General features: G+C 41.8%; 1 protein-coding gene across 1 annotated transcript in view; it reads left to right on the top strand.

Annotated features, from left to right (window-relative positions):
- Positions 1-13,374, top strand: part of dcbld1 (discoidin, CUB and LCCL domain containing 1) — a gene marked incomplete at its 5' end in the record, with an annotated part of 83,223 nt that overhangs the window by 50,862 nt on the left and 18,987 nt on the right. Inside the window, one exon of the mRNA XM_084314163.1 lies at positions 12,110-12,150. Coding sequence (XP_084170289.1) covers positions 12,110-12,150 — 41 coding nt within the window. The remainder of the gene's footprint in view (positions 1-12,109; positions 12,151-13,374) is intronic.

Raw genomic sequence — 13,374 nt, forward strand, 5'->3', positions numbered from 1 at the left:
TACCGTGTGTGTACATTACTGGCCTTACTGTACACAAGTATATTAGATGACAACACTTCCACAATGAAACGGTTTCCACACAAATACTCGTTTAGAATATTTATTACATCAGATAGTATTACATTACATTACTTAGTTGCGCTTATAAGGCAAAGAATGTGCGTAGGCTAGTCAATACTGAATATTAGGAATTATCTCTATGGTACTCTGGGAAAGGGGTGTACTACCGGTTGTAAGCCAGCAGGGGGAGGCAATGCTCTATGAAAGTCAATGGGTCCACGGAGGCGATCTTACTCCCTGGAGCAGCGGAGAAAGGCAGCCTCTGTACTCTCAACGTGCGCGCCGCGTAGGTGAAAGCCGTGGAGCCTCTGGTACGACAGAGACGGGCTCGAGTGATGGTCTCACGAACATGTAGATCCCACAGCAGTGGGTGTAGACGGTTCTCTGCTCCAGCAGCTTGGTGAAGAATGAAGAATAATAATAGTAATCCTTGCCGGAAAGTGGCTCTGCAATCACCGGGGTAAATCCTCCGGTTGGTCCGTGGTTCACAGTTGAACTTGACGTTACTATCCTTATTAGCACGCGGCAATAAGTGCTCTATGTAGACGCACAATTACTCACTTCACGTGGTCTTTGACTCGTAATGAAGGCCTTTACTAATAAATAGCGAACGATACGTTAAACAAACGTATTAGGATAACACGAGACTCTATCTTGGGGCAATGCGAGCCCTACTCGTCACCGCACGTTGCGTGGTGGGTGAGGCTTTACTTGGTAACTGAACCAGACTGAACTGAAGGCGAACTGAAAAGGAAGTTCTGTATTCGCTGGTCATATTTATACGTACGGTGGACAAATAGTGCCGCTCTGCTTTCGGTAGCCGTATTCATGGGCAGAAGCGGGCATGTTAAGACAAGTCATGTCGGTAGCTTTCAAGTCAGCTCTAGGGGGTAAGTCACTGGCGCCTAGGGGATCGCTTCCAATAGGAGAACGAATATTATGGTCTGTCCTGTACCAGGTAAAGGGATATTCCGTGTATATGTACAAAGAATATACAAGGGATATCAAACTATATACAAATATTATACATGGGATCTCAGGCAATAAATATATATATTCGGTTTAATCTGACCCTTTGTAACAGACACGTTGGTCTCAACAGTATCATTGCTGACATTTACAAAAAAAAACTAGGCCATTTCGAAATAATATACAGGGCTGTACGTTAACTTTTTTTGCACATAGCACTGGTGCTACAGAGGTTGATCGTTTTGTAGCACAGGCCAAAATCTTGTAGCACAAGTATAAAATGTGTTATATTTGTAACAGTCACAAATGTGCCTATTGTATTTGTGTTATTTAGTTGCAGTGCCATGTTTGGCTGTCATTTTATGCTGACAAATTGACATCACACAGCCAGACACTGAGACACGTTACGTGTAAGGAATTATGGGATTTGGTGTTGGGTGAATGGACTCTACTAGGGGTGGGAATCACCAGTTTCATCACGATACGATACGATATAGATTCTTTGGACAACAATACGATATTTGCTGATATATGCCACGATATGATACGATGCAGGTGCCTGCAATCGATATGAGACGATATCATAACATAAGCCCATTTAACACAATCAGTAACATTTAGATCAACTCAAAAAAGGCAACGGAAATATCATTTGACATTTTTATTTTTGACCTCTTCCAGACTTTTAAAGGAAAAACAATCTATTGTTTTTAATACACATAGACCTCCTGTTCACTGTAAAGTGCCACGTTTTGATATATTGAGCTTTAAACTTTAAGTTAAATGTTTTGGAACTCACAACACGCAACCGTTTTATGTTGCATGATCATGAATACATTTATTTTGTATTGTATTTTTTATGTTTAAATATCAACATTATCTGTCCACCCTCAGTACATTTACTATCAATATAATATACTCGTCTGACTTCATGTGCTCTTTCCAAACGCACACACACACAGAGAAGGGAGAATGTCTGCCCCCTCCTCCTCACTCTGCCCGTCTGCTGTTCTCTCTATATGGCTATGAACAGCTTGTTGTTAGCTCATGCTAACGTAACGTTCATTTCGGACTTTATGACGCGAGGATTGCAAAGCATATTATATGCATTTGACCCGTTGCCGAATAAAACAGCAGGGATTTGTTTTGGGTCGCGACAACACTATCCACTAGCTCTGTTTCAATGTCCGCGTTCCAAAGGCTACTGTCTGCTGCTGAGACGAGTCCTGCTCACCTGCTGTGTTGTGAGCTGAGCCGAGCGGATAGAGTCACTGCTCGCAACTCGCAGGGATATTGTTCGCTAGGGATTATGTGATTTGGTGTTTGATATATGGAGTCTTACGCAGAAGGGACATTGTATTTAATCGCACAAGACTACAAGTACCAAGTGGATAGCGCCGTGGTCCATTCATTTACCGTCACATTTTTTTTTTTTTTTTGCTTGCGCCACGGGCCATCGCACCCGTGCTAGTGAAGTCAATTCATTCATCGCACAGACTGACGTCAGTGTCGCACGTGCGACATATATATCGCACTGTACAACCCTGAATATAGCCTATTCAATCTCTATAGGCTACAGAGCATTCGCAGCAGTCTATATCATATTCATTGTGAAGAAGATACACCAACATTTGCTGGAGATAATATAAGGCCATGATATTTTCCAGGAACTTTTTTCATGTTCATAATTTCACAGACACGTATTTGTTACTTCCCATAATAATATACGGACATCGCAATGACACGTTCACGTTTGCGAATCACATGTTCCAACTCTATAATTCAATAACTAAGACAATTTTATAGTTTTGGTATATGAGCCATAATTAATCAACTTGTATTTGTTCCTCTATAACATCCCGCTCTACTTTCTAGTGTCTAATGAATCAGAAATGCTGTAAAACTGAATCTTTAAAAGATAAATGTGTTTTCGCCTCATGTTGCCTGTAGTGTCCCACTGTGAAAACAAAAAAGGATTACTCCTGCATTTCTGACAAAGAACGAACAGAAAACAATGGTAGACAATGGACCAGACATAGATTTATGATTCTCTTTTAGACGTGTCTTGATAATGTTTTATGTTGGTTCTGTCGTCTGGTTCAGGGTCATGATCAGTTGACCTCCTGACTGACTCTGACCTTCTCCACGTCCCCAAAGTCACGCAGGATTTATGACCCAGTGTCAGCGGGGGAGGGGGGGGCATTCCTCCACAGGGTTTAAATGATTGATTAGCTGGCGTGTCGCTCACCATCACTGCAGGGATTTATGATGAGGACAGAGCTGAGGCTGGGTGGAAGAAGCAATATGTCATAGGTGTCCCTTTTCATTGGCCTGGTGTATGTGTGTTTAGTTTAGTTTAATTATACATTGTTTACCCAGGGACAGTGCACATTAATCAGCATCTTCAGTTTCCACATCAATGTAAATGTGCCAGAATTAGCTAATGAGCTAGTTTTCATCTGTAGTCTCTGCCAAACATGCATGTCTTCATGGTGTGGGAGGAAACCGGAGTACCCAGAGGAAAGTCACGCGAACACGGGGATAACATGCAAACTACACACAGAAAGTGTGTGTGTGTGTGTCTATGCGTGTGTGTGCGTGTCTGTGTGTACATGGGTGCATACATCTGTGTGTGGGTGTGTGTGTGTGTGTGTGTGTGTGTGTGTGTGTGTGTGTGTGTGTGTGTGTGTGTGTGTGTGTGTGTGTGTGTGTGTGTGTGTGTGTGTGTGTGTGTGTGTGTGTGTGTGTGTGTGTGTGTGTGTGTGTGTGTGTGTGTGTGTGTGTGTGTGTGTGTGTGTGTGTACATTGATGGATGTGGGTGTTTAAGTGTCCCTTTTCATTGGCCTGGAATTTGTGTGTGTTTGTGTGTGTGTCTCCGTGTACATAAACTATGGGTGCATACATCTGTGTGTGTATGTATATCTGTGTGTGTACATGGGTGCATACGTGTGTATGTGTACATGCGTGGGTGTGTGCGTGCGTGCGTACGTGCATGTGTGGAACCATCTGTGTGTGTGTGTGTGTGTGTGTGTGTGTGTGTGTGTGTGTGTGTGTGTGTGTGTGTGTGTGTGTGTGTGTGTGTGTGTGTGTGTGTGTGTGTGTGTGTGTGTGTGTGTGTGTGTGTGTGTGTGTGTGTGTGTGTGTGTGTGTGTGTGTGTGTGTGTGTGTGTGTGTGTGTGTGTGTGTGTGTGTGTGTGTGTGTGAGTGATACAGTGATTCACATCTATCCACACCCATAATTGTGTTTCCAAACCTACATCACCTCATATAATTGGTTTTAAATCTCCGAGTGTCCCATGGCTCAGGCTGTCTGAGGCACCCTACCGGGGGAAGGTTTTCTGAAGCCATTTACAATTAATATATTCAGACATTAGCTGATAAGTGGTGCAAATCAAACATTCTGAGGCCTCAAGGATACAACACGAGAATCCATTCTGACCGATGCATGACATTTCAATAATATACATATACAGGTTCTACCAGCAACACCCTATTGATCGGGGCTCGACATAGATTGAACGGCGACTGTTAATCAATCACTCTCTAAACGTGTAAATGTCAGCTCCTATTGTGTTGCATGGGGAATAAATCTTCATTTATTTTTAGCACATTAACCCTCGCTGAACTTGGGAGGGTATTAATCTTGGAACTGTCGGTGCCGCCACTATCAACAGCAGAGGATTAAGATCATATCATATAAAAGGCATATGAGGTTTAATCTAGACACTATTCTGCCACTATATCAACAGCAGAGGATTAAGATCATATCATATAAAGGCATATGAGGTTGCTTCTCAGACATGCACTGCAGACAAAGGAACCTTTACATAGAAAAATAAATTCTGTATTTCTGTCTGCCACTGTTTTAACAATAGACTGTATTCCAAAATGTTCTTCTCTGCAGACTCTATGTAGGATAAACCATTTATTGGGTTTTGTTCAGTGCAAATACATATAGTCCACCTATACTGTATATCAATTTCAAATAAGCTAGTAGTCGAGATCTTATGTCATTGGTTACCACTGGTACAATATATGTAACCTAGAGGCCTTTTGGCTACATCTGAATGTATATGAAAATCTGTAAATAAATAGATAAAATAATAATAATAGGATACCGTAGTGTTGATCGGACATGGTTCTCTATGTTGTTGTGACTACATTTCACGACCCAAAGGACCTTGAAACACGTTTAAACCGCAATGTAGAACTTCATAAATACGTGGGTATCGATCTGAAAACGAGGTTGTTTTTAAATCAATTTCTGAAAGGTTTGTCATTATTAGTGATATGCGTTTTTCACCTGACGGCACCTGCCCCATGCTGAGGGGTGTCTGTGTCAGAACTTGATGCTAAACTGTAACAAGCCAGGGCTGTTTTTAAAATGGGTGGTATGTATGAAATGTTGCTCTGTTGAGACAAGCTGGACTTGACTCGACGAGGTTCTGATTGGCTGAGCTGTCCTCTGACCGAGTAGGAAGAGATTTACGCCAACAACTGTCACATCCATCTTGGAGCCACCCAAGAGATAAATCCACAAGCTGTACTTAATTAACTCAGCCTCTTGAGAGGTTTGGTCATAATGTTATATTGTTGAAAGACAGACGGTGATGTTGTCGCTGGTAGATTTGGATCTAGATGTTTTGTTTTGTTTGAACAAGTTGGATGTTAGGTTTCCTTGTTGTGAAGCTCAGGGTTCATATTGGTTGGAAGATCTGACTGAATGACAGTATTTCTAAAGTGTTTTCTAGTACCGGGACACAAAGCACTTTGAAGTGGATTGACTGCATGTCCCTTTCAGTTAGGGATGGGTACCGAAGCCGGTACTTTTAAAGGGGAACTATTTTACTATTTCTTACACTATTTGGGCACTTTTACACAATTCCTGTGAGTCTATGGAACACCTCTGTAATATATATATTTTTTTTATTCATTGTTTTCTATTTCTAATCAAGTCCTCAAAAACAGCATTTTTCTACCTCAAGATCTCGAGCCGTTTTGAGCCTGGGCTCCAACCACTGTGTGCAGCTCATCTTGTACCTGATGCCACACAGCCACATTAACATGCAGCGGTGTCTCTCTGACATCACAAATCATCACATTTTCAAATTACTCAGTTCAGTGAGGGTGAATATTGTGAGAGGAGAATTGGAAGAATGCGCCAATATGAGAATTAGAGACATAGATCATATTAATATAAGTTCACATAGCTAGGAAACAATGCTAAACACTCAAAAAGGCCATTTATAAGATGGTTCCCCTTTAAGGGTATCGACTAGGGGTGGGGGAAAAAATCGATACGTAGTAGTATCGCGATACTTTGCGTGGCGATACTGTATCGATACAGGGACGCCAAGTATCGATATTTAATTATTCATAAAAAAAATTGTATAAGGAAGTTGCATTGTTCATTTCAATACCTGTAATAGTACAGTAGTCCACACACACACATGTGCATTCAGTTAAGTTGGAATATAACTGTAATACAAACAGTTCAGTTTGTCAGGTACATGCAACGCGTGTAACTGTTCCGCAACAGTAAGTGACTTCCGGGGTAGGCCTGATTGGCCCCGACAGGCACGTGACGCGGCAAACTCAGGACGCGCAACGAGGCTGCTGAGAGCTGTCGCGCGGAAATAGGCTGTCTATTGCCATTCTCTAACACAAACTCTAACCTTAACCAGCTCCTTAACAGCGCCTAAACTTAACCGTTCTAACCTTAACCAACTCCGAAACAATGCCTAACCTTAACCTTAACCTTAACCATGCCTAACCTTAACCGGCGAAAGAATACACGTTAAAAAAAAAATCACGTTAAAAAAAAAAAATTCGATGGGATTCGAACTCGTCAACAACGGACCGCAGGATCGCAGGACCGCTGCTCTGCGAGGTGAGCTAAAGCGCCGAATGAAAGTCATAGCGGATTTGGACGGTTACATCATTCCGCAAGCTCTGCCGCTCCGCTCCGCGGAGCGTGCCGCGCGGCAGAGAAAGTTGCGCGTCACGTGCCTGTCGGGGCCAATCAGGCCTACCCCGGAAGTCACTTACTGTTGCGGATAAGCTATAAGCACATGCAACACAGATTACAGTGTTTACATGTCTGCTTGAGAAAATACCATGTTCTGCAATAAAAATTATTAAAGTGAGATGAACAGACTGAACTTTATTTTATTAGATAAAACATGTTGACAGTTTTACTTTGCAGTTAAAAAAATTAAAAATTTTAATATCGCAATATTTCGCGAATCACATTGGTACTACCGAGTACCGATTCACGTGAGATCCACCGGTGCCACATTTCGGTAATGCAAGAAAATATTTTAATTACCGCGAAACGAAACCTATGAAGTGTGCCGCACATCAACGTCAACACGCTTACTTGGGATTTGACTTGATTCAACAACAAGAATTTAAGCAAATGTATACATTTCAGTTATAATTTCAAATTATACATCTTCCATTTCCTTCCCCATTCCTGTCCCCTAACCCCACCCCATCCCACCCAAGGAGGGCAACAACAAACGTACATATAATTCACATAAATAATCTTTTTTAATAATTAAACATAAATACAGATGTGACAGAAAAACCTATGCAAAAAAGAAATGAAATAAATAAGAAAAAACTGAAATAAAAAAACAGTAATAAAATATATAATGTAAGTAATACTCTCCATTTTGGTAGCATAATGTCCAGATAGTTAAAAAAAAATATATATATATATATATATTGGAAAGTAAATTTAACACCCTCAGCTAGACCACCACAATGCCATCTCCCCAGCCATACGTGGGCTAGCAGTGCCAGAAAGGTAGGTGGGGTCACTGGGGGAAGGAGGGGGGTCATGGGGTCCGAGGTTTGGAAGGAGAAGGGACTTAGGTTGTATGGGTTTTGAAGTGAAGTAGGAAGGGCTGCCATGTTTTGTAAAAAATATCTGTGTGGCCTTGTGTTGTGAATCTGATTTTCTCTATATGTATGAGAGTCATAACATCCCTCATCCAGTGTAAGTGTGAAGGGGGAGTGGCTGCCTTCCAGTTGAGTAGGATGAGGCGTCTGGCAATGAGTGAGGCAAAGGCCATAGCATTGGATTGCCCAATAGATATCGCAGCGTTCTCTGGTGTCAGACCAAATAATGCAATGAGAGGGCATGGGTCAACATTCACAGCAAATATATCTGAGTAAGATTTAAAAATGGAAGTCCAGAAAGGGGCCAGTGCTGGACAATGCCAAAACATATGGATAAGCGAGCCAGGGGCTTGGTGGCACCAGTCGCATGTGGGATCCATGCCAGGATTTATCTTCGCAAGTCTATAGTCTTTGACCAATATAGACGGTGGAGGAGCTGGAACTGTATCAATGAATGGCGGGCACATATTGACGAAGAGTGTATTCGGGCAAAAGCGCCTAAACCACGCCCGTACAGACCCAAACCACGCCCGTAGCTGCCAGTAGTTCCTCTAAGGACACTCATTGGTCCGAACCACTGTGGTTCGAGCACAAGTGCATAACCCTGAAGCCTGACCAGATGGTTTCCCCATGTGGTCTTGTGATCTCGCCGAAGCCAGCTGTCATGCAAGGTTAATCTTCCTCAGGACCTGAGGCACATCCCTCTGGATTGAAAGGGTGTCTGTTCTACTAATAAATAAAAAAGTTCAGTTTGCATGTTCAAGACAGTGTGCCGGGTCTTCTCCTTATCTTCCTGAGTGGTTTCTCAAAGTCTTCTGTTCAAGTGTGCAGAAATAATACTTCGACTCGATTATCCTTACAAAAAAGGAATCGGAGGCCGCAAGAACCCTTCTAGAGAGAAACACACACACTCATCACTGTTCACCCTTTGTTGAAGCTTTCTGTAGTTTAAAAAAAGGCTTATGACTAATGTTGATTTGAGAAGGATCTGTGGCTGCAGTTATTATTACTACTGACTGCACACGTGTTTGTTGGCAGCTTCTTGTCTCATGTTAGATGAGCCAGCGTCTACTCATCTGCAACATCCTAACACTCTGTCTGTTTAATGTTAAATAAATAAGTGGATTGATAATGACTTCCTTTGTGTTGGTGGCTAATGGTGCTTGTCACTCAGACTATGATGAATGCCTGCGCTCTAGTCCTCTCTTGTTGGTTTACTTTGGATTGTTGCAGCATTAGGATCCATGCAAAGGTACTATATTTATATTATAAAATCATCCATGTTATAAAATATATATTATATATATATATATATATATATATATATATATATATATATATATATATATATATATATATATATATATATATCCTATACCATATAAAATATCCAATAACCATTTTGATTGAAGTAGGATCATGACAATTGCATTACAAGATAAAGATGTAATTTGTGGTGGTAAAACGATCAAATACTGTTATACCGTCAAAAGAAAAAATATTGCCCAAAATGTGAGTTTGTGAGTGTGAGTGAGTGGTGGGTGAATGTGAGGCATACGTTCTAAAGTGCTTTGAATAAAATCACTGTATACATGCAGTCCAGTTACCATTTATACCGTACATTCAAGTAAAATACCGAACTTGAGGCAGTGATTTAATACATCTGAATGATATCGAGGCCTACATGACATTATTTTTTATGTGCAGAACTCATATATTTTTATGCTTTTAACTGAAGGTGAAAGTGAGAGCTTTTTTTATCCTTTTTATAGTGTACAGCCATAATATAAACCTCACAATCTCCTCATATCTCCCTCTTGTCACACCTCTATAATCATCAGACGTACATAAAACCAGACGGCTACATCAGATCTGCCATGGGAGGTCTTCAAAGATCAAGCAGATCCAGGAGGCCTTTGTGTAGATGAGAGGAGAGTTGAGTGACAGATGGTATTCAAAGATGCTATTCAACCTCCTAGTGGTCTTTAATTAAGACCATTTCAGAACCCACTAACCTACTTGTTAAAGCCCAAATCCGTGATTTTAAAAAGAAACAAATATTTTTTTGGCCCATATAAACATGAGGGTATATTCACATACATTCTTTTTTTTATCCACTTTTTCTCCCCATTTTCTATTTTTCTCCCATCCCAATTTCATATGTCTAATTCTTCCCTCCCCTGTCTTGAACGTTACTAGACTATGCCTCCCACTGGTCGGCTGTAGTGAGGATAGAAGCCTTGCATCACGTGTCCCCTCCGGTATACGAGGAGGCAGCCTGTTGCATCTTTTCACCGCAGCAGCTTGAACTCTCAGTGGCGAGGAGTAACGCGTGGGAGGCTCACGCTGCCCCCGATACTTCCTGTTTCCGCCGCACCGGCGTCACCCAACTGACCTGTAGGAGTCGCTGTCCACAACGTCCAATCCCCCCACCCACCGGCTTTCCCACCCTCTAACACTTGCCAATTGTGTTAGTATGATGGCCGGCCAAGCCGGTAGCAACGCCGAGAGCTGGGCTCGATACCAGCATCTCCTGCGTTAGTGGCGAGCGCCTTGCCCACTGTGCCACTCAGCCGCCATTCACATACATTCTTCAAGATTTGAATCTGTTGGTGAAAAATGAACATTTGACATGACATGAACAAACCTTTTACTGCCACGAAATACAGCAAATGCGATTAAGAACTGCCCAGCGTTAGTTCTTATATCAAGAGCTCAGTGTTGGTCCTTGTATCAAGAGTTCAGTGTTAGTTCTTGTATCAAGAGTTCAGTGTTAGTTCTTGTATCAAGAGTTCAGTGTTAGTTCTTATATCAAGACTTCAGTGTTAGTTCTTATATCAAGACTTCAGTGTTAGTTCTTGTATCAAGAGTTCAGTGTTAGTTCTTTTATCAAGAGCTCAATGTTAGTCCTTGTATCAAGAGTTCAGTGTTAGTCCTTGTATAAAGAGTTCAATGTTAGTTCTTATATCAAGAGCTCAATGTTGGGCCTTGTATCAAGACCTCAGTGTTGGTCCTTGTATCAAGAGTTCAGTGTTAGTCCTTGTATCAAGAGCTCAGTGTTAGTTCTTGTATCAAGAGCTCAGTGTTAGTCCTTGTATCAAGACCTCAGTGTTAGTCCTTGTATCAAGACCTCCGTGTTAGTCCTTGTATCAAGACCTCAGTGTTAGTCCTTGTATCAAGAGCTCAATGTTAGTCCTTGTATCAAGAGCTCAGTGTTAGTCCTTGTATCAAGAGTTCAATGTTAGTCCTTGTATCAAGACCTCAGTGTTAGTCCTTGTATCAAGAGCTCAATGTTAGTCCTTGTATCAAGAGCTCAGTGTTAGTCCTTGTATCAAGAGCTCAGTGTTAGTCATTGTATCAAGAGTTCAATGTTAGTCCTTGTATCAAGACCTCAGTGTTGGTCCTTGTATCAAGAACTCAGTGTTAATCCTTGTATCAAGAGCTCAGTGTTAGTCCTTGTATCAAGAGTTCAATGTTAGTCCTTGTATCAAGACCTCAGTGTTAGTCCTTGTATCAAGAGCTCAGTGTTAGTCCTCCTTGTATCAAGACCCCAGTGTTAGTCCTTGTATCAAGAGCTCAGTGTTAGTCCTTGTATCAAGAGCTCAGTGTTAGTCCTTGTATCAAGAGCTCAGTGTTAGTCCTTGTATCAAGATCTCAGTGTTAGTCCTTGTATCAAGAGTTCAATGTTAGTCCTTGTATCAAGAGCTCAGTGTTAGTCCTTGTATCAAGAGCTCAGTGTTAGTCCTTGTATCAAGAGCTCAGTGTTAGTCCTTGTATCAAGAGCTCAGGATTGTGAGTCATTTGAAAACTCACTACAACCAATCAACCAACCAACACGACACAACTAGGAATACATAGCTTAAATGCATTGAAAGTAGTTCTTAGAATACAACACCACAACATCAAGCCTGGAGACGTACTTGATTGATATGTGGCCTGAAGGGAGAGGAAGAGGCCAGCGGACAGACAAAGCAGAGGGTCTTCACTAGCATGTAAGAGAAACGAGGGCATGAGGGTGGCCATGTGTGATCCCCCCTCCTCCCCTTTCCTTTGTGAACACAATGAGTGCTCCCTGTACAATGGCGGTGCTACCATTAGTCACTGTAATGGACATTATTGATGCTAACAGTCTTGATGTGTAATCTGTCACTGTGGTCTTCTCTTTCTCTTCCAGCGGTTCTTTGTCCGACACCCTCTTCACGTTCGTCTCCAGCGGTAAGAATGGGTTTATCTTCCTTTTTCCATGCTGCGTTTCAACACTCTGGGTGTTTGTGCAGCAGCACCCAGGGGGGACCGACTCCAGTTGTAATGCCAGTGTTTTGGTCACAAGGGCAATGGCAGGAGTTTGTACCCAGTGTAGCCCCTTTTACCCCCATTGAACTAGAGGGCAGGGCCCTAGGTCCTTTATATGCAATACAATACCTAGCTCTTAATACAATCTAATAATAATCATATCTGTTTGGGTTATAGGGTTAACTCAATACATTTCAAATATGAATGATCAAGCCAGACACTTAACTATACATATATGTTATTGTATTATAATTTACCTATGGGTAATATGTATAACGTATTACCTGTTATTTTTCGTGTATGGGTAATGTGTAAAACTCCTGTCTATGCAAATGAACTGTGGTTTGGCCAATCGGGAGGAAGGTCAAGGTTGATGGGACTGGGTTAAGTTTAAGTTTATTTGGATCCCCATTAGCCACAGCAGGATCCCAATTAACCCGGTGTTTGATTGAGCTCAGTAGAGATGCATGTCTTTTATGGTGTGGGAGGAAACCGGAGTGACCAGAGGAGACCCACTTAAACAAGGGAAGACAGGGGTCTCATTCTCATTCAGCTTCTCAAGCTTTATTAGCAAACACAGAGAAAGTGTATCACGGAAATGATACCTATAGGTTATAGAAATATATCAGCTTTTCCCATGCATACATACATACATACATACACACACACACACACACACACACACACACACACACACACACACACACACACACACACACACACACACACACACACACACACACACACACACACACACACATACATACATACATACATACATACATACATACATACACATACATACATACATACATACATACATACATACATACATACATACATACATACATAGGTTTGTTTGTGGCGGTCCACCACAAGATCAAACAGGCCCACCACAAACACATTTCCCAAACATTTTAATAATGTCTTTCATGTATACAGTCTTTTCCACTGTGTATATTTCCTGCCCCAGCTTGCTGTCCCGCCACAAATAACCGTTCTGTCTGTCTGTCTGTCTGTCTGTCTGTCTGTCTGTCTGTCTGTCTGTCTGTCTGTCTGTCTGTCTGTCTGTCTGTCTGTGTCTGTCTGTCTGTCTGTCTGTCTACCCCCAACCCCGATGTCTGTCCCACCACAAATAACCACCGT

Source organism: Notolepis coatsorum (assembly GCF_963971535.1).
Source record: "Notolepis coatsorum genome assembly, chromosome: 5".
Classification (NCBI taxonomy): Eukaryota; Metazoa; Chordata; class Actinopteri; order Aulopiformes; family Paralepididae; genus Notolepis; species Notolepis coatsorum.